The following is a 20,900-nucleotide window of genomic DNA, read 5'->3' on the forward strand; positions in this document are numbered from 1 at the left end:
GAAACTGTGTCTAAGGCAGGAGGGAGTCCAGAAAACAAGCATCACAAGCAATGGGCATGGGCAGAGACGCTTGGGATGCGAAGGCCCCAATGAGAAGCCCCTTCACGTCCTGTGGCTCCTGGATTCCAGTTCTCTGTATAAATGCACAGAATATGGGAGAAAGGAGAACTGGCAGCTTTAATGCAGGAAGCTGAATAAGACTTAGAGGAGGCTCAGATACCGGGCACGTATTTACCTCATGTGGTGGACATGTGCAAAAGGAAAAAAAAATTGGACAAAAAATGTTAAAGCAGCAGGGGTGGTTTCCAAATCCTGTTGCTACCGGTTTGCTTGTGCATGTGTGCGGGCTCACATGCAGGCACAGAACTTCTGCAAATGCACAGAAGTATCCGGGTGGTGGGCGGAGCCTCCCGCCACCGCTGCTACCTCTTCACCCGATCCGGTGTGAACCGGTAGCAACTCACCACTGTAAAGCAGCATAAAGATTATAAGCCAGAAATATTTTGGTTAGGTATAGTACCAGAAAAGTATGATAAAGGGAATATATACTTAACATTACATGTTTTGACAGCAGCAAGAATTAAATTTGCCCAGCACTGGAAAAATGAAGAAACACCTACAGAAGATGTAATTAAAAAAACACTTGATACAGAGAAAATGTATAAATAAACTATTTAAAAAAAAAGACTTAGAGAAAAACTCAAGGGTGGAAGGCAAGGAAGGACCGAATGGCAGAACTTACTCAAAAGGAAAAGATTGCATGAAAAAGGAGACGGAAGAGCATTATGAGTGAGGGAAGTCCATAGATGTGCAAAGAACCAAAATTTCAGGATAGAAGTTCAGTCAAGATCATCTGGGTAAAGAATACAAGGGAACAAAAGCACAAAGCCCTCGACTTACAATCATTTGGTTGGTGACCATTTGAAGTTTAAAATGGCACTGAAAAAAATGATTTACAAGAGTTGCTCACATGAACATTGCTACATCCCCATAGTCACGTGATCAGAATTTGAGCACTTGGCAACTGGCATGTGTTGGTGACAGATGTAGGGCCTCGGGGTCTTCCCTCCCAGCTTCTGACGAGCAAAGTCAAGAGGGGAAGCCAGGTTTGCTTAACAACCAGGCGATTCACTTAGCATGTCAGAAAAGGTGGTAAAATCAGGTCAAGCCAGTTCTTGTCCTCTCTCTCTCTCTATCTCTCTCTCTCTCTCCCTCTCCCGCTGTCAATTTCATGTCAGGGTGGTCTTAAACCTTACCTAAGTAGAATTTGTTGATGATTGAAACCTTGGGGGAATTCATGATTTCAGGGGACAGAAGTGTTGTGGCTCCGTTACCTGAGCCTGTGTCATCGGCAGGAGAGGACTCCGAGAGTGAAGGAGAGGAGTTGGCAAGGCCTCCCTCTCCAGGACCCTCCTCTTTGGCAATGCCTTCAGTGCCTGTCGAAGGGCAAGAGATAGGGCCAGGGCCAAGCACGTCCATGCAGCCACAGGTGGACAGTGATGAGAGTAATGAGTCTTGGCTGGATCCACGCCAGCGTCGCAGAGATAAGCACGCAACAAAAGAAAAGGCGTGCCCGAGATTAGGCTGAGTCACTGGACCACAACCCACAGGGTATAAAAGGGAGCGTGGTGGCCAGTCAAACCTTGTGACGAACAAAGCTGAAAACTTCCACGCCATTCTGCATTGCCGGACTTTTGCTATAGACTTTGCTGGATTATCTTTGGACTTGATTGACTCTGTAATTATTGAGCTTTTTACTTTGATGTACCAGAAGCAGAGAGAAGTTATCTCTTTCCTTTGTAGTAATAAACTCTTGGCAGGCAGCCACTAGGTTGCTGCCAAGTTTCGTTATCATAAGGAAAAGTATTTTGTCGGCTGGTTTGGTCTTTAACTCTTGAACGTCTGTTGGTGTGTGTGCGTGTGAGACAGGGACAGAACAAGAGGAAAAGAGAAGAATGGGGCTTGTATACTGTACTGGACTTCAGAAAAACTGGTTTGCTAAACCTGAAAAGCCTCTGAGGAGAAGAAAGCCTGTGAAATAGGATACTGAACATGCAACTGCAAAATGAAATTATTAATTATTATTATTATTCCTAGAGTTATTCCCACACTATGGCAAGTTCCGCTTAAAAACTCCCTTTTTACAACTCTCTAATCCCTTAATTCGGGAGAAGAGTCAGAGTGACTGGATGGAGCTGAGGGTTTACTGGCCGAATGCCCTTCCTGATGCCATGTGGAGTTCGCAGCAATATTTTTTTTTCTTTGTGCCCTAGGAGCCACTACACTATTGAACTCTCAACCTTCCAAGTGGGAGGCGAGCATTTTTCCTGCTGGAAGGAAAACTGGGAAGCATCGAAAGAGACCAGCGTAGATACATGCAGAGCTTTCTAAAAAGAAAGAGGGAAATGTGTAGAGAATGGAAGGAAGGGCTGAAGCTCAGAATGAGGTTGGTGTTGTGAGAAATGCCCTAAAGAACTAAGCAGGGGTTTTCAGCTAGATAAAAAGGCAGTAGGCCTATATTTCTATGGAGATTCTCAGCCATCCAGGTCACAGTTGTCCCAAAGACGCTTTCTTTCAAAAGGCAACTGGGCTTTCTTGTTTTGCTAGAAGATGTTTTGGAAAGAAAGCACTTTTGAGAGAGGCAGTAGGCCTGTTGCAAGGGGAATGGGATGAATCTATTCTATGACAAGCGATGGTGAGAAGGCAGAATGTCTCCCCTCGGCAGAAGGGAGGCACAGCCAGAGCTGACCATCGTGGTGCCGGTGGTGGAAAGAGGGAGTTGCAGCTCAGGACAAACAGAGGATAAAGAACACCTAAAGCCAATTCTCAAGGCCAAATGAATTATATCCTAGGGCAGTGATGGCGAACCTTTTCGGCACCGAGTGCTGAAAAGGGAGCGTGCACGCGTCTAGGCTGCAACCCGGAAGAGGAGTTGCCCAGGGCGCATGCGCGCACCCGAAAATGAACTTCCGGTTTCAGCTGCTGAACTTCCGGTTTGAGCCAGCTACTCTTCCAGGTTTCTGGTATGCATGCTCACTCAGGAAAATGGAAGACCAGCTCTTCTAGTTTCCGGAACTGCCGCGTGCAAAAAGGCCAGCTGATCGTTGCGTGCGCATGCGTGCCATAAACCCGGAAGAGGAACGGGCGATGCAGCAAGTGCCAGGCAACATGGCTCCATGTGCCACTTCAGGCACACGGATGCACTTCAGGAATCACGGTCCTAGAGTACTGAAAGGAATTAGCAGAGGAGATCACAGGACTACCCACTGCAAGCTGCAAGAACTCTTGCAACCAGCAAAGCTCCAAAAGACGAAGCGAGCATTGCTGTCCTTCCCTTCCAACCGGGAGAGGAGGAGGAAGACTCAGGCAATTGCAAACTGGTCAGCTTGAAGTTTATCCTGGACAAGGGCCTCGTGGGTGTTTGTAAGCCCCTGCACAGGATGCACCAGTCAACTAATAGCGTCTTTCTTGATCAGGTTACTAGTTTAATTGACTGGGGAGAATCCCATGGAAATAAATGTACTTTGACCTGGGCAAATCATTCAAACAAACCCACAGTATCCTTGTGAGTGAAAAGATAAAATATGGGCTGGGTGACAGAGCTGTTGAAAGTACAGGTAGTCCTCCACTTACAACAGTTCATTTAGTGACTGTTCAAAGTTACAACAGTACTGAAAAAAGTGACTCAGGACCATTTTTCACACTTATGACCTTTGCAGCATCCCCATGGCCATGTAATTCACATTTGGATGCTTGGTAACTGGTTCATACATATGACGGTTTCAGTGTCCCAGGGTCATGTGATCACTTTTTGTGACCTTCTGACAGGCACAGTCAATGGGGAAGCCAGATTCACTTAACAACCGGGTTATTAATTTAGCAACTGCGGTGTTTCACTTAACAACTGCAGCAAGGAAGGTCGTAAAATGGGGCAAAACTCAGTTGACAAATGTCTCACTTAACAACAACAATTTTGGGCTCAATGGTGGTCGTAAGCCGACTATTCATAACTGGGTAAATGACACTCATAAATGTCTGCACAGCATCCAGAAAGTAGCACCAGGTGGATTGCCAACGGGATGATCCTGGCCACTGCACTCTTCAAAGTTTTTATTGCTGAAGAAGAAGAAGATGAAGGCGCTGTGGGACAGATCGCGGCCTTTGCAAGGGACACAAGCTTTGTCTTGGAAGCAAAAGAGAAGATCCAAAAGAGCTTAGAGCAGAGGTGTCAAACTCAAGGCCCAGGGGACGGACCCGGCCCACGGGGTGCTTAGATCTTGCCCAGGGGGCCTCCTTGGAAACAGCGAAGGACCAGCCCGCATTGCCTCTGTCAGCAAAAACAGAGCTTGGGAGGGCTGTGTGTGGCCCTCCCAAACTCCGTTTTCACTGGCAGAGGATTGCAGGAGGCCATTGCAGCTGAAAACGGAGCCCGGGAGCCTGTTTTCATTGGCAGAGCGCTTGGATCACCACAGGTGGCCCCAACATGAGTGATGTCAAACTGGCCATGCCCCCCCCCCACAAGGTCAAACACAACCCTGATGTGGCCCTCAATAAAATTGAGTTTGACACCCCTGGCTTAGAGGCTTGAAGGGTGGGTCAAAACTAAAATAATGAAATTCAACAGGAAGAAATGTACATCTGGGTCACAAAAACATAAGCCACAAGGACAGGATGGAGAACATTTGGCTTGGCAGTCGTGCTTGGGACAAAGGATCTGGGCATTCTCGTAATCCCAGGTGATTCAGCAGCCTAATGCGGCTGCTGAATGGGCAAATATGCTATCTTGAGATGCACTGACGGAGGTAGAGAGGCCAGATCTAGGGAAATAATGGCTCCGTCCATTCTGTCCTGATCAGACCAGGGTCTGATTTGGTTCTGGGACTAAATAGGACTGTGACAAACAGGAGCAAGGACAGAGGAGGCCTGCCAAGATGGTGGAGAAAACCTCTGAGGAACCGTTAAAGCATCTGGGTATGAATAGTCTGCGGGGAGAAAAAAAAAGACGCAGCGATCTTAACTATCTGAATGATTGTCGGACTTCGCTAACTTGAGTTCTTCTCTGCTGTCCCTGATGGCAGGACCAGAACCAATAGGTTGAAGCTACTGAGAAGAAGACCTAAAGATTTGAAGGATTTTCCAAAGCTGTCAAGAGGCTGCAAGTCTTCTCTTCCCTGGAGGTCTTCAAAAGAGCTGCCCAAAACCACTTCAACAGATCCTGCAGGTGGTCAGACTAGAGGACCTCTGAGAGGCCCCCTCTTTGTAACTAAACACCCCTAAAGGGAAATCAGGAAAAGACCTCAGGTGAGGCAGCCCCCCGTGCTTTCCTGTTACTCTTCCTCGGCTCGGAGGGTTAACAGGGAACGTGGGAGCCCCGCTGATCTCAGGCAGGTGGGCAAGAAAAGAAGGGGGCCCCCTTTGCTTGCTTGCATCACCTGAGGGCCCCCACAGTGGGTGAAAGCTCTTGATTGGGGATGGGAGGTCCTGGAAGGGGCCGCACAGCCGGGCAGCCCCCTAGATCCAAGCTCTGAGTCTCTCTCACCTCGGTGCCGATTAGTTGTCTTGTCAAACATCAGCATGGCATCATCCACCTGCAAGAAACAAAATAATCCGGATGGGTGAGGTCAAATGAGTGGCTGCTGGGGGCAAAAGGGTGAAATAAAAACCAAAATAATTGCTAGGAATAACTTCAATGTTAGGCTAAGATAATCTATTAGATAACATATTTGGGACATTAGTAGAAAGTAGACAGTGATAAAGCTATTTAATTACCTATTACAGTTTTAAGCACAAGCGGAGGAAGAGGAGACAGGAAGAGTTTTCCCTGCAATGCCAACAAGGTCTTGAACATCTGGAGATGTTCCTAGAAAACCAAGAGTAGCGAGCTCCTCAGCCCCATCTGCAGAGATCCAGGAACCTCACCGGTCATCCGGATCGCCTAAATCCAGAGCTGGCAGGAAGCCCTGGATTTCAGTCCGTCCCTTGACAAGGAAAGCCTCAGAGCTACCAACCGTTTCATCTTCCAAGCCTAAGATGGTGCTAAACCTTTTAAGGAAAGGAGATTCTACTCACTATTCTGTGCATGTGTGAAAAATCCAGCCACAGCAGGGAAGGTGATAAAAGATGGCCTGCCTTTGTCAGGCAGGAAGCAGCTGGGGGTAAATTATACCCGATGATTGCAAGATTGCTAGCAGGTTGAAGGCAGAACAAATTCTCTGGTGTGAGATCACACAGCCTTGGGAATCGGGGATTCCAAATGTAATAAAATGCCGGCTATGTGCAGCATCGGCTCCTGGGAAGTTTCACTTGGCTCAAAGGGGCCTAAAGCCCATCAACGCAGAGAACAAGTGGCAGGAGATTCCCCAGGATACAAATGTTGACTGATTCAGCCTTCCCTCACTGAAGCCCATCTCGGTGTTTGGGACTGCAGCTCCCATCATGCTCATCCAACACGGACAACAGTCAAGGCTGTGGGAGGTTACAACAGAAGGATGCAGGCTGAGGGGGGCTGCTCCTAATTCCCAGGACAGATGAACTGGGATAACCTGACGAGGGGCTGCCAGTCAGAAGCTAAAAGAAAAATCAGGCAAGCTGTATCGATGTTCATACTTTACACAGCCCAACTCAGCTATTCTTCATGCCAAATTTCATTACCTGTGATGGCGTAAAGCAGTTAATGCTGGTAACTGAGCCATAATTTACTCAATTAACCCGGTTTTCTGAATTTGCACCATACACCGACCCATAAATTAACCGTACAAGCCATGTGCACAACCAAAGGTGCGAAATGGCTGGGAGTCGTCTGGAGATGGCCATGGCAGCTTCCTTCCAGGACAGGAGACTCCTGGCTCTCCTCAGGCGACCACCCAGCTACAGCCAAAGGGGCAGCTCCTCAGGTAGTAGCCCAGGCTGGTACCCACCCATGGCAGAACTTGCAACTGGAAGAAAGACCGTCCTAAAGGGCTGGTGGTGGGAGTGCCTTCCCACCGCCCTGGATCTGAGCTGTTGACCTTATTTCAAAACGATGCAGCCCCATTGAGCCTTTTTAGCAATGAACTGAAGGCAGGAAGCTGCCTGGCCACCTTGCTCCATGGGGGCACGCAATCGATCAATTCCCAAGCCTTATTCAATTCCACTATTCGTGACAGAGCTCATGACTTTGGGTTTAGCTCAACCACCTCGCAGGGCTGCTGAGTGACCATCAATCTTGCCCACTTGAGGAGACCACAAAGATAAGAGGTGTCGAGCTGAATTCTGACTTATCTGTATAGTTTTCTTGGCAACGAGGTGAATTGGCTGTTTTCTTCCAGAACATTTTTTTGATTTGATGCTACAGCCCTGGGATTTCCTGGTGGTCTCCCATCCAAACACTAACCAGGTCTATTTCTCCTTAGCTCTTTGGAAACCAGGTAAGCTAAGATAGGTGCAGCCATGGAGGACGGAACTGCAACAAACCAACCAAATATTTGGGCCTAATTTCAGAATTCCCAACTACCATGGTTAATGCAACTTGAGAGTACCAATTGGGAAATGAGGTAGGTGCTGTACCGAGTGAGAAAACTCCTTTTTCTTTTTTGTCACCCCATCCCACCCCTTAATCTTGGACTTAAGTAGGTCATATTCCTATTTCTGTAAATACACAATCCACTTAACGTGGGTAGTGAATTAACCCAGTTTTAGTTTGGCACAATACACTGAAACTAACTAAATGGGTTGAGTTTGAACAATATGCTGGGAGGGGAGAGAACAAACAAGAACCACCAGTAACCAAACTGACTACATGGTATAAATGAGCTGCTAGATTTTCAATTGACTGAGATAAGCAGGATTTGAGTGGAAGGGAGAATTTAAAGTCTGGAGCCAGGGAGCTACTGTGACGACCATTAAAAGGCTGGCAATTATGGCCAGGGTCCTGCAAGGGTCCACTGGGGCAACCCCACAGCTGCTTGGCCACCCAGCCTTCCACGAAAGGCATCTCAGGAAGTTAAAAACCTGGGTCTTGGGTGGCAGCAGACAAGTCAGGAGTCTGGATTCTTTAATCTGCCCCTGCCTGACTCTCAACACAGAACATCCGAACGGCTCTCCTGAATGACGCAGGCCGGCCGGCTGGGGTGAAGGGAGGTGGAAGGCAGACAATGGACCTTCTGTTTGGATCAGGCCTGGAGTCAACAGCCAGGCCAAGCAAAACCAGGCTTAGAAGCTTCTGAGGCTCTTGGGCACTGGGCACCGAACGACAGGCAAGCAGCAAAGAAGATTATCCAGTTTAACAGCAGGCACCTTGAGGGGGGGGGCAAAAATCTCTGCTGGCAGGAGGGAAATTTTTAATAGCTCAGGGCATCTAATGCCAGGCCTTGTGTGTGGCAGGGACTGGCGCTCCTCGGGCACCAAACTGCTTTGTTGCAGACCCAGGAATGCTGGACTGGCAACCTTTCATATAAGGGTACCCTTAGGATGAACTCAGCTTTCCCATGAGCAACTCAGCAAGTCTCTGGTCTCAGGAGGCTGTGAGGGCCCAGAGTTTGAAATTCAGGCCCACAACCAACTCTATGAGCCCCTTTTTTTAACTGGGCCTGGCTAGTCTAGTGAAGAGAAGGACCAGGGGAGACCTGATAGCAGTCTTACAATATTTGAGGGGCTACCACAGAGAGGAGGGGGCCAAGCTGTTTTCCAAAGCACCCGAAGGCCGGACAAAGGCCAGAGAATGAACAATGGATGGAAACTGAATAAGGAGAGATTCAACCTGGAAATAAGGAGGAATTTTCTGACAGTGAGAGCAATCAACCCATGGAACAGAAGTTGCCTTCGGAAGTTGTGGGAGCTTCACCACTGGAGGTTTTCAAGAAGAAATTGGACTGCCATTTGTCAGAAATGGTGTAGGGTCTCCTGCTTGGGCGGGGGGTTGGACTAGATGACCTCCAAGGTCCCTTCCAACTCTGTTAATCTTAACAAGTGAGGATTTCTGTACAACGCTTTTGGAAATGGTTTGCCATTTCCTGGCAAAAATAGAACTTAAGGTTTCCCATTTTCTATCCTTAACCCATCTGTTCCCCAAACTGGCTGCCCCTTCTTTGCTGTAGTGCCTCCTGAAACACATTGCTGCCCAAGAGCCAAAGGCAGGCCAGAAGGCCTTGAAGTAAAGAATGGGGTGAAATGAATGCTATTGCTCCAAAATCCAAAGCAGAAAAGAGAAGATTCCAGCAAAACTCTGGCCAGTGTGGGGTGACAGAGAAAAGAGGGCCACGCACCAGCCACAAGGACTGCGCCGCCGAGACCAGGCGAAGGGCATTTCGGGAAAGGCAGCAGGGAAGAGGCGAGGACTGGGACGTGGCGGATGGTAGCCCAGCCAACGGAGTCTCCAGGCCTGCCCTGAGGACAGCCGAGGCCTCTTCCTCTTCCAAAGAGCCTGCCTGTCCTAGCCGGCTCCCGTGTCCATGGAAACTCAGGGCCGGGAGGAAGGATTAGCGTCCCGGCTGCCGAGCTCAGGCGTCCGAGCACTAAGCATGAGTGGCAGCCCCTGGTGGGGGCTATTGTGGCAGCTGCTCGCCAGGCGCCCCGCTGGCCCGGCCCCTCTCAGCGCCCAGCTCATCGTCCTCCCTTCATCGTCCTCCGGAGCCTTTCTTCTCCAGGGGCGGCGCTGGCCGGCCGTGCCAACGCCCGAGAGAGGCCTAGACAAAAGAGTCTGTTGGGGATGGCTTCTCCCAGGGCCGGTTGCTGTGGCAACCCTGCCCTCCAATCCCAGCTGCTGGATCCGATTAGCGCCAGCTCCGATGCCTTATTCGCAAATCGGTGCTGACGGGGCACAAAGGCTGGGGGAGCCATGACAGAGGCGCCTTTTCCCTCGCCAGAGGGCCTAGGTGGACCTGCTGCGGCAGTCGGGACTTTCTGGGTCAGTTTTCCCGATGCAACCTGGGCCTTTGTACCTGCCCTCTCCAAGTACCCTGCATTAGTCCCCCCCCCCCCCTTTGAGAAGACTGCTTGGAGGACCCAATCTGGCCCTGAAGGTCACATGCTTTGCAAGGGGTGGGCATTTAGTGGCCCTTTCAGAACCAGCCGGAGGTCGGGGGGCAGTGGTCCAGTCGGAACAGTAAGGGTGGCTCAACTGCCTCAGACCGGCTCACCAAATTTCCAAATTTTGAAATGGGGATCAGTATGCAACTGGTCTAACAGCCTTTGTTTCTGCTACAGCAGGAAGCAGAAATTGAAGAAAAACACCAGTCAGGTCTTACAGACTTACTGATAGCTGTCACTCATAAATGGAGACAACATCCATACATTGCCAGACCCAGGGATGTCTGCAAAGTATGGTCAGAAATGTTAAGACAACTTTGGAGAATGCAATTGAATCTCTGCCTCTTTTTATAATAATTGCATTCTCCTGGATGTATCTTGACTTTTTTGACCCATGAGGCAAACTCCCTGACCTGACCCTATAGGTAAAGGTAAAGGTTCCCCTTGCACATACGTGCTAGTCGTTCCCGACTCTAGGGGGCGCTGCTCATCTCCGTTTCAAAGCCGAAGAGCCAGCGCTGTCCGGAGACGTCTCCGTGGTCCTGTGGCCGGCATGACTCAACACCAAAGGCGCACGGAACGCTGTTCCCTTCCCACCAAAGGTGGTCCCTATTTTTCTACTTGCATTTTTTTACGCTTTCGAACTGCTAGGCTGGCAGAAGCTGGGACAAGTAACAGGAGCTCACCCCATCACGCAGCACTCGGGATTCGAACAGCTGAACTGCCGGATCGACAAGCTCAGCGTCTTAGCCACCACGTCCCTCTATCTGATCCTATCTAACTATCTACCTGACCCTATATAGCCTCGATCTGACCCTATATATTCCTATAATATTTAATCCTACTTTACAAAAGTCGTACCACAACCGGATACAAATTTTACATTTCTGTTATTTAATCTTAAACTACAAGGCTACCGATTGTTTACAGGGGTTGAGCCCCATTCCATATAGAGGGGCTTCCACACAAATGTTCCCCAACCCCAAAACAGACCCTTTGCAGGAATAGAAACCTCACCTAGGTTCACAACTCAAGGGGAGACCAACCTGTACGCAAAGTAATCTCTTGGAATTCAAAAACCGACTTCCACTTTTGGGCCACCAACCAGCCCCGTGGGCGACCACAGCCTGTTCGGCCATTTCACTGATTGTGGTAAAGCTAAGAGGGGCTGCCTGTTCCACCAAAGGGAAATTTAGAAAGAAACCAGTGGGCATCAGACTGCCATAAACCAATGAAGCAACATTCCAGTTCTGCAAGAACCTGAAGGCAGGACAGGGAGCAATGGAGAGAACCAGCCTAGAACTAAGGAGAAACTTCCTGTTACAACAATTAATCCATGGAAGACTTTGCCTCCAGAAGTTGTGGATGCTCCAACACTGGAAGTTTTCAAGAAGAGGAAAACCATTTGTCTGAAATGGCATAGGGCAGTGACAGCTAACCTTTTCGGCACCAAGTGCCAAAACTGGAGTGCGTGCATGTGTGCGCGAGCAGGCTCAAGCACAGGAACCCAGAAGGGAGCAGCTGTCCAGCACGTGTGCGTGTGATGGAACCCGGAAGAGCAGCTGGTGACGGCACGCGTGCCCACAGAGAGGGCTTTGCGTGCCACCTCTGGCACGAGTGCCATAGGTTTGCCATCACAGGCATAGCGTCTCCTGCCTGAGCAGAGGGTTGGAGACCTCCAAGGTCCTTTCCTGTTATTCTCTAATGAGATATCTGTAAGAACCGTTTTGCCCCTGAAGATAATCCACTTATTCTGCTCTCATCTCCAGTGGCTCTTCTAGAAATCCAGAGAGCAGCCTGTCTCTCTGCTGTTTTTTATTTCCCCCTGCCATGTAAGGGGTGGTAGATTACTGGTGGGTCATGGCAATGAGAACCAAGAGACCCTCCATCCTCTACCTGGCTGAGCTCACATCGTCTCTGGATGGCTTCCTCCGAGGAGGCCGAGTCCTCGCAAAGGGCCACCTTCAGCACACGTGTGGCACGAGTCAGTGATGCCCAGCCAGGAAGGAGCTGATCTCCTCAGATAGCAGCCAGCCTGTCCAGAGAAGGAGCCCCTCTGGGGAGGCTTGAACCGCCCAGCCCGCCCGGTTATTAGATGACGTAACCGTCCCAGGGAGGAGGAGGGGGAGCGGGAGGGGCCCTCCAGCGTCTCCTCTTTCCCAAATAATCCATCTCTTGGCGTCCTGCTGGAAACGGCGCTGAGCAGGAGATGCCCTTGAGCGTGTGGGATGGGCAGATCCAGAGTTTATAGACAGGAGGTATAAATAGCAGCTCCCCTTGGCGCATTTCCGTTCTGCCTTCAGACATCCTCTCTGGAGGTGGACTCAGAAAGAAGCATCAGATGGGGTTTTATTTTTAAAACGCGCAAAGGGAACGAGGCTGCCTCCCTGGCAGCTCGCGGAGATAGCCTGCCTGTTGTCTGGGTTGGGGGTCAAGAGACCTGGGCCACATCTGGGGGGCTCAGGGCTACAAAGATACACAGAAGACGCCTTCTGGTGGCCGTCTGTAGTTTTGCAGTTCAGATCTGCTGGCTGTGCCAGATAGGGGTTTCTAGGAGCTGCCCCTCCTCTCCCTATGGATCAGCCGTTCAAGGGACACGCACCACCATCCGCCAGGGACCTGCAGGGAATCTCTTGCCTTTATAGTTAATTGCAGGTTGATTTCCATCAGCCTTCACTTCACCTGATGCCCCAAGCTTGGAAGGAGCCCTAACAGGACAGGAAGGCAGGCTGGGGAAACAAGTGGGCATCTTTAAAGCATGAGCCAACCAGAAGTTCGGAGTAGACCGGAGTGGACGTCTCACCTAAAAACAAGAAGACTTAGCCAAGGAAGCAGCAGCTGCTTGCAAGAAAAAGGGGGAAATGGTGAAGAAGGATCTTAGCAATAGCAATAGCCCTTAGACTTATACACCGCTTTACAGTGCTTTACAGCCCTCTCTAAGCGGGTTACAGAGTCAGCATCTTCTCCTGAGTGACAGAGTGACCCTGAGGAGGACCGCTTCATTTTGAGAGGGGCGTTTCCTGATGGGAAGAGTGGTCAGCCCAGTGGGGTCCAGTGGGCTCTCTTTGCTGGAGGCTTTCAAACAGGGGTGGAAGCCACTTGTGTTCTTAAACTGAGCAGGGGTGGACTAGATCAGGGGTCTCCACCTTGGCAACTTTAAAACTTGTGGACTTCAACTCCCAGAATTCCTCAGCCAGCAAAGCTTTGCTGGCTGAGGAATTCTGGGAGTTGAAGTCCACAAGTCTTAAAGTTGCCAAGGTTGGAGACCCCTGGACTAGATGATTTCCTTTCCAGCTCTTCTGAACCGTAATCCCATCAGCCACCGACAGGTATGCAAATTCAAAACTCCACCTCCCATCACCCAAGACTCAGCGCTCACTAACAACGGGTGAAGTAAAGTTTCTGTGCTTGCACAGGCTGCAGACTGGATTGCCCATAATATCTGTGCAAAGTAGATCCCTGTATACAGAACGCCAGCAGCCAGGCAAGAGCTCCAGCCCAGCCTTGCCCAGACTCTCTGGTTTGGTGGGTTTTTTTTCCTTCTAGATGGCAGACCTTGGCTGATCTCGAAAAGCTGGATCTGCCGACTTTGAAAGGAGACCACCAGGAAATTTGAGAACCGAAGTTACATGGCAAAGTTGAAAAGGAAAAAAAGAATCGCAGAAGATTCTGGCAACTGCAAAGTGCTTTGTCAAGGTTGCCAAGAAAACTCCACGGATATGTTTCATGCTGTCAGTCAGAGTCGAGTTCGCCTCAAAGGAGATTTTACAATTGCAGCTTTTTCAAAAATCCCCAAAGCGGAAGGTACGGGAGGGGATGTCCTGCTGCCAGCAGAAAGGAACAGAAAGTCCGCTCAATCGGCCAGAGTCCCTCTCCGAGCTTAATGAGCCTTTCGGGGGGGACGACACACATCGAGGGACCTTTCTTCTAGGATGAGGGAGGCCAGCAACAAAGGCCCTTTATAGGTCTGACCGTCAGCGCAGACCAGGCTCTCCTCGCTGGACCAGCTGCCAAAGCCAGGCAAAGGGGCCACCTCCTCGTAGGCCATCCTGCGCTCAGCCGGCTCCAGGTTTTGCCGCTGGACTCCAGGATCCGAATTGGGCCAGCGACAGCAGGATCCCCTCCTCAGTTGACCAAGCAGCGCACATGAATGCCTGGTTGGATTAGCCAGCCGGCCCCAGTGCTTCCAATGGGAGGGCGAAGCGGAGCACGTTCAGAGGACTCGGAGCACGGGAGATGGAAAGCACCGGCTCCAAGGCGCAGGTTCGCTGTACTACAGGTAGACCTCGCCTGTCCACCACAATTGGGATCAGAGTAGCTGTTGCTAAGCATGCAGCTGTTAAGTGAATCATGTGGTCGTTAAGCAAATCCAGTCCCCCCCCCCACTGACTGCTTGTTGGAAGCCAGCTGGGAAAGTCACAAATGGTGATCATGTGATCCTGGGATACTGCAAGGGTTTTAAGTGCAAGGATGAGTCACAAGCCACTTTTTTTTCAGTGCTGTTGTAACTCTGAACAGTCACTAAACCAGCAGTTGTAAGTTGAGGGCTACCTGTACTTTTGTTAAAAAGAAATGCAGCTTTTTTTAGCTTCACTCCTTAAGGACGTCTGCTGACGTTTTAGCCTCTCCCACCCCAGAGGGGTCAGTCCCACCTCAACGGGGCTCTTCCTGAAACACGCCTTTGCTGTGAGGAGACTCTGTGACTCAGGAGAACTGCAGGGCCTGTGGTTGCCACAACCAAAGGAAGGAAGGAACTAGCTCAGTGTTGGTGAACATTTTCAGCACCGAGTGTCGAAACAGCTCCCGTTCCGGCACTCGGTGCCGAAAAGGTTCGCCAACATGCGCATGGGGGGGGGGCGCCGGGAACCAGAAGAGTAGTTCCCCTGTGCGCATGCGCATTAGGAAGCTGACCTTCCGGTTTCCAGCGTGCACATGTGCACCGGTCACCTGGACTTCCAGTTTCTGGCACACATACACAAGCGAAGACCAGCTGACCAGCACATGCATGCACACCAGGGAGCTGTTCTTCCGGTTTCCGGAGCTTCTGTGCACACGAAGACCAGCTGGCTGGCACACATGTGCACGCCAGAACCCAGAAGAGCAATGGATGACGGCTGGTGTGCCCGGAGAGATGGCTCTGCATGCCACTTCCGGCACACATGCCATAGGTTCACCATCACTGTCCTAGGTACTCTTGACCTCCCAGAGAAAGGGTGGGAGGTAAATCCAAGAAACAGCAATAACAATAGCCTTATATACCACTTCACAGTGCTTTACAGCCCTCTCTAAGCAATTTACAGAGTCAGCCTCTTGCCCCCAACAATCTGGCTCCTCATTTTACCAAAAGGATGGAAGGCTGAGTCAACTTTGAGCCTGGTGAGATTCGAACGGCCAAATTGCAGGCAGCCAGCAGTTAGCAGGAGTAGCCTGCAGTACTGCACTCTAACCACTGGGCCACCGTGGCTCATAAATAAATAAAGCATCATATAATCAGGTTAATATCTAAAATGGCTGAAACTTCTGCTTATTTCGTCTATGGTGATTCTCAGTCATCCAGGTCATGGTTGTCCCAAAGTGATTTTTCCAAAAGGCAACTGGCCTTTTTTAAAAAAATATGTTTCACTTCTCATTCAGGAAGCTTCTTCGGTTCAACTGAAAAAACTTCTTGCATGAGAAGCGAAATGTTTCCAAAGGGAAAAAGCCAAGAAAGTCCAGCTGCCTTTTGGAAAAAGCACCTTTTGCTTGTTTCGTGTAGTTTGGTTTTGCAGAGGGAGCAGAAGCAGTTATTTCTAGATGCTGGTTTCTGAGATCCATTGCTCCGATCGAGGGGATGTGCAAAGCTGGAATTCGTGACTGTCTGGGGAACTCTGGGAGTTGAAGTCCACAAGTCTTAGAGTTGCCAAGGTTGGAGACCCCTGCCCTAGGGCAACGTTTCTCAACTCTTGGAGCTTGAAGATATGTGGACTTCAACTCCCAGAATTCCCCAGACGGTCACGAATTCCAGGAGCTAAGTCCACACACCTTTAAGCTGCCAAGGTTGAAGAATGCAACTCTGAGGAAATTAAATCAAAATATCCCAACAGCCGACAGACAGGCTCCCCGTGGGGGGGCAACGCGAGATCAGCTCCGTTGGTACATTCTATAAGAGGAGGAAATGACTGAAGACTGAAAAAATCCAGGTGACAGCAAAGAGACCTGTTACCTCTGAAGCTCTGCAGCTAAACCACCCATCAGGATTCACTCAGTCCCGGTTTCTCATCTCCAACTCTTATGAACTGAGGAAGAGTAGCTGAGTTCGCCTTTAGGAAGGGCTTTTGGGCCAGGCTGGTAGAGTAGCTGGAATGTGGGGAGTGGGTGGGGGGGGGGAGGCGCAAGCCTCAAGGCTGGAGGAGGCAGATATCTAAAGAGCCATCTTGAGGTTGGATTTGTGGCTTCCTAACACCTTGTGCATCACTCAGGACTAGAAACAATTGGTGGAAAAAGGCTGAACAGGTTCTTAAGATTCCTGAAACTTTCTGGCAGCAACAAACCTGGAATCTTCTGGAGGGAAAGCAGAAATATACGCAAGCTGCTTTTTTTTTTTTCACTCAACGTTTTTATACATTAATTCAGCAGGACTATTATAATTTGGAAGTATGCAGATAAGACAGCTGCTAAATATGGGTACTGCAATCTACGTTGTGATTTTCAAAGCTACAAACAAAAAATTAGCACAACAGTGGAGGGGAAGGATGAAAAAAGAAAAATAAAAAAACTGAGATGTATTTTTTTTTTTAAATCTAAGTCTAACTATACACATAATGAGAATCGATCTACAAAAGTATTTGGGCGCGCTACGTGAAGAGAGTAAAGAAGGGATGAGGCTGGTTTTGTGATTCCTGAGTTGGAAGACAGAAGTGGGGATAGGGAAGCTACACACTGTACTTGTACCTTTGATCTATGGGGTGCTGGGACACGAAAGTGCCCCTTCAGTGCCAACTACTGACCATAGGGCATCCACGGCCACAGAAGGAGGAGCTCTGTGGAAGCAATGTCACAGAAGAGAATTTAGCCCCTGAATCCTGGGTGTCCTGCACTGCAAGGGAGCGACTGCTTTGGCCGAGAAGAAGGTCGGGGGGCCAGCAGCATTCAGCCAATGCTCAAGAGAACTTCACTCCAGGAGAACCTGAAGGTGCCAGGCACCACATATAATAAAAGATCATCCCCATTAGCAGTTGGCCAGGCATCAGCTCTAGGGCAAACTTTCTCCTCAACAAACTTTCCCAGTGAGGTATTTGAATGGACTAGGCCCACCACGGAGAAGAAGACCTCCATTCTTGGTCACTAGCTGGCCCTTCTTGCCTTTCAAAATGCAAATCTTGACCTGGATCCTCAAGTCAATTGAGCATCTACAGACCAAGCCACAATGGTACTCATAGAACACTAAGCTAGAAACCTTGAACACAATGGCTGGGAAATCCCACCCTGCCAAAGCAGAACCGAATGTATCAGGCGAGGGCTTCATGCAACACCAGAATACAGACGAAATTTCATTTGCCTTTGGGTGGGTTTTTTTTTTGCCATTTTTAGTGTTCTTCCTTTGGCAGGAGGAGGCCAAAAATTACCCCCGTCTTAATTCACACCCACAGATGTATAAAATGCAGCAGGGGCACAGAAGCAAAGAGAAAAACTCCGAAAGGGCAGCTCTTAAGAACTTCCTCTGTCTTTCACATATGGCACAAAGATCTTTACAACGCTTACTTGAAAGTAATGTTATTTCCAAACAGGAATATTGAAAATTATAAGCTGGATGGAGGAGACCACTTGGGGGAGGAAGGGTTCCACCATCCTGACACTTCCTTGTCCTTATTCCTCTCTCACAAAATAAAAACCCCATTAGACAATTCCAGCCAAGCGCTCTTCCTGTATTCGACTGCATTCAGTCTGTATTCAATACTCGACTGTATTCAGTCAAGATCTATCTTTCAGCAGCTTCCAGCTCAAACCCCACTCTTTAACCCAGCACGGGGGCTCACGCTGACCCAGCTTGAAGTCCATCAAGGCCTGTCTCCCCTTTCAGAAAGAGAGAAGGTGGCTACTAAAACACCTCATCAAGAAAACAGCTCGCCAATTCCCTAGGCTGGCATTGCAAGTGGGTGGCCCACCACATCGTCTGAAAATGCAGCTTACCAGGCTGTTAACTGGAACTGCTCGGTGGATCCCCAAACCTGGTTGCACGCATGATGCAAAGAATAAGGACTCGACTTCAAAGCAGGACTCCAGGTGGAATCCACCTATCAAATGTCTTTGGAGACGCTTCTTTAGTGTTTGAACAGAGGCAGGCTGTCACTAGGGAAATAGTTCTCCCTCATCCCTGAAAGGCTTCATAATAGTTTTGGCTCCAAAAGACCTTGATTGACTCACTTTCTAAACTTTAAAAAAATGGGTTTAATGCTACCATTTTAATCCGTAGCTTTATTCTTGTGAACGGTTCCTTTTTATGATTGCTTGGCTTTTCTGGTACATTGTTGCAAATATCCGTATACTGGTGCTTTCATTTTATCCATCCTTTTAAAAACAAAAGCAATGGATAAAATAAAATGCCAAGAACAAAAATGTTCAAAGCCTCCAACCATGCAAGGAATCGGAGGATGGTTGTGGAACAATGAAAACTCAAAATGAAACTCTTGAAACTCCTTGCAGTCACCAGGTGATCTTGCAGGATTCAGAAAGAAAGGGGAGCAGAAGATTCCCACCCCCACCCCCCAAAATCAGGCAGAAAATTATATAGGCATCATGAAAGGAGGGCAGGCAGAGGAAACAAGACCAATGACAGAATTCGGTTTTCCAGGAAATTGTCTTGCATAGGGCAAGAACTTCTTAAGGTGGACAACCTTTGGCTGTGGGACACACATATAACTCCCAGAAGCCCTTTGGAGAGCCTTGAGAAACCTAGAGCTGGCAGGCCTTTTGGGAATTTTAGGCATAATCCATCCTTAAAACTACCCAAGAAAATCAAGAAATTCCCAAATTGTTGGCTCTGGCCTTCCAGCAATGCCATGGCATTGCCAGCAGAGGTGTTGGCTTTTGCAAAAATGCTGACTGCTACCAATGTGCCGTTTGGTCTTTCCAGCCAGGATCCCTAAAGTTTTGTAGCAGGCTGCGAAGTTTGGAATGAGCAGAGAGGAGGGAAAAAATGGGAAGGGGGAATTATGGTAGCTGAATGTCTATGGAGACTCTCCATCCTCCAGGTTATGGTTGTCCCAAAAGTGCTTTTTCTAAGAGGCAACTGGACTTTCTGGTTTTTCTTTGCAGGCATTTCGCTTCTCATCCAAGAAGCTTCTTCAGCTCTGACTGGATGATGAGGAATGGAAGGATTTATATTCTGTCCCCCCCCCCCCCCATCCAGTCAGAGCTGAAGAAGCTTCTCGGATGAGAAGCAAAACATCTTCAAAGAAAAACCAGAAAGTCCAGTTGCCTCTTGAAAAAGCACCTTTGGGATATGGTAACTGAAGTTTGACCTATCTAAAGGGCATCAACAGGACATAAGCCGTAGGTGCCTTGAAGTCAGGAAACCACAGGCTGAGCTGCAAAAATCTGGATGGCCAAAAGCACATGATTGACAGGAGGCCTTTCAAAGCGTCCTCAAAGGTTGGAGCCACCGAACTTTCAGGTGGCAACAAACACCAGTTATGACTTAGAACAATCTGTGGTTGTCACCACAGTAATTACAGGCTGCAGCTCTTATATTCCTGGGTGTGAGAAAGAAAGAAATAACTCCCCTTCTGAGTTATTATCCCCGTCAAACTCTGTCCCCCAAAAAAGCAGAGAAGCAGCCAGGAGGGGGGGAGAGAATACTGGTTAATTCATAGCCCAACTTTTGATCAGCCCCAGACCTACTCGACTCCTAATTATATTTTGCAATGAATTGCACCAGATGCTGAAGTTATAATCCAGGGTGTCATGGAAGGACAGGGTTGAATCAAATGGTGGCTGCCTTCGCTACGCTTTGCATGCACACACACAAGCACAACACACACACACACACACACACACACACCGACAGAGAGTCCCTGAATAGAATGTCTATTGGAGACTCTCAGTCCTCCAGGTCATGGTTTTCCCAAAGGTGCTTTTTTCAGAAGACAACTGGACTTTCTGGTTTTTCTTTGAAGACGTTTCGCTTCTCATCCAAGAAGCTTCTTCAGCTCTGAAGAAGGTGAAGAGCTAAAGAAGCTTCTTAGATGAGAAGCGAAACGTCTTCAAAGAAAAACCAGAAATTCCCATTGCCTCTTGAAAAAAGCACTTTTGGAACAACCTGGATAGAATGGTGACTTTATATTAGCTTCTGCGAGTATAACGCAATAGGTAAATTTCTAATAGATGATGTTTTAGGAAAAAGGATTTTTAGGATTGGTGCTCTTCTTTCGAGCGTCCTCAACACAGAAACCCGAGAACTGCAGTTTGACAGGATGCTGAGCCCTTGCAGGCACTCCCAATCTCTGACTAACACCTGGAGGAAACGGGGCGAGTCTTGAAACACTGAAGGATTGGAGAGTTCATTCCCTCTCTGACCCGAAGCGCTTACCTTCCCAAACTGCTCGAAATATTGTTTGACATCCTCCACGGTGGTGTTCACAGACAGGCCGCCTACAAATATTTTCTTAGTCCGTGTTACCATCTAGAAAACAGAAGGAGAAAGAGGCTGCAGTGCAAGATTCAGAGTCGTTAATAATAATAATAGTAATAGTAATAATAACAACAACAACAATAAATAATAATAAAAGAACTGGAAAAAATCATGAAATATCACAACCTGGCCATTGAAACTCCACGGCTATGGATGAAACATGTAACCGTGATACCCATTGTCATCGGGGCACTTGGTACCATGTCCAAGAATTTTATAACATACA

The 20,900-nt window shown here is 48.7% G+C and overlaps 1 protein-coding gene across 4 annotated transcripts in view; it reads right to left on the reverse strand.

The window, feature by feature from the left end:
* The window catches only part of MSI1 (musashi RNA binding protein 1), a 62,980-nt gene that overhangs the window by 17,013 nt on the left and 25,067 nt on the right, over positions 1-20,900 (reverse strand). For all 4 annotated transcript variants that reach the window (XM_087880160.1, XM_034438456.3, XM_034438455.3 and 1 more), the window contains 2 exons: positions 20,573-20,665; positions 5,540-5,588 (listed from right to left, as the gene is read on the reverse strand). In XM_087880160.1, the coding sequence (XP_087736286.1) occupies positions 5,540-5,588; positions 20,573-20,665 (142 nt within the window). The remainder of the gene's footprint in view (positions 1-5,539; positions 5,589-20,572; positions 20,666-20,900) is intronic.

This window comes from Pantherophis guttatus, chromosome 17 (genome assembly GCF_059756535.1).
Source record: "Pantherophis guttatus breed Tessera chromosome 17, ASM5975653v1, whole genome shotgun sequence".
Lineage (NCBI taxonomy): Eukaryota > Metazoa > Chordata > Lepidosauria > Squamata > Colubridae > Pantherophis > Pantherophis guttatus.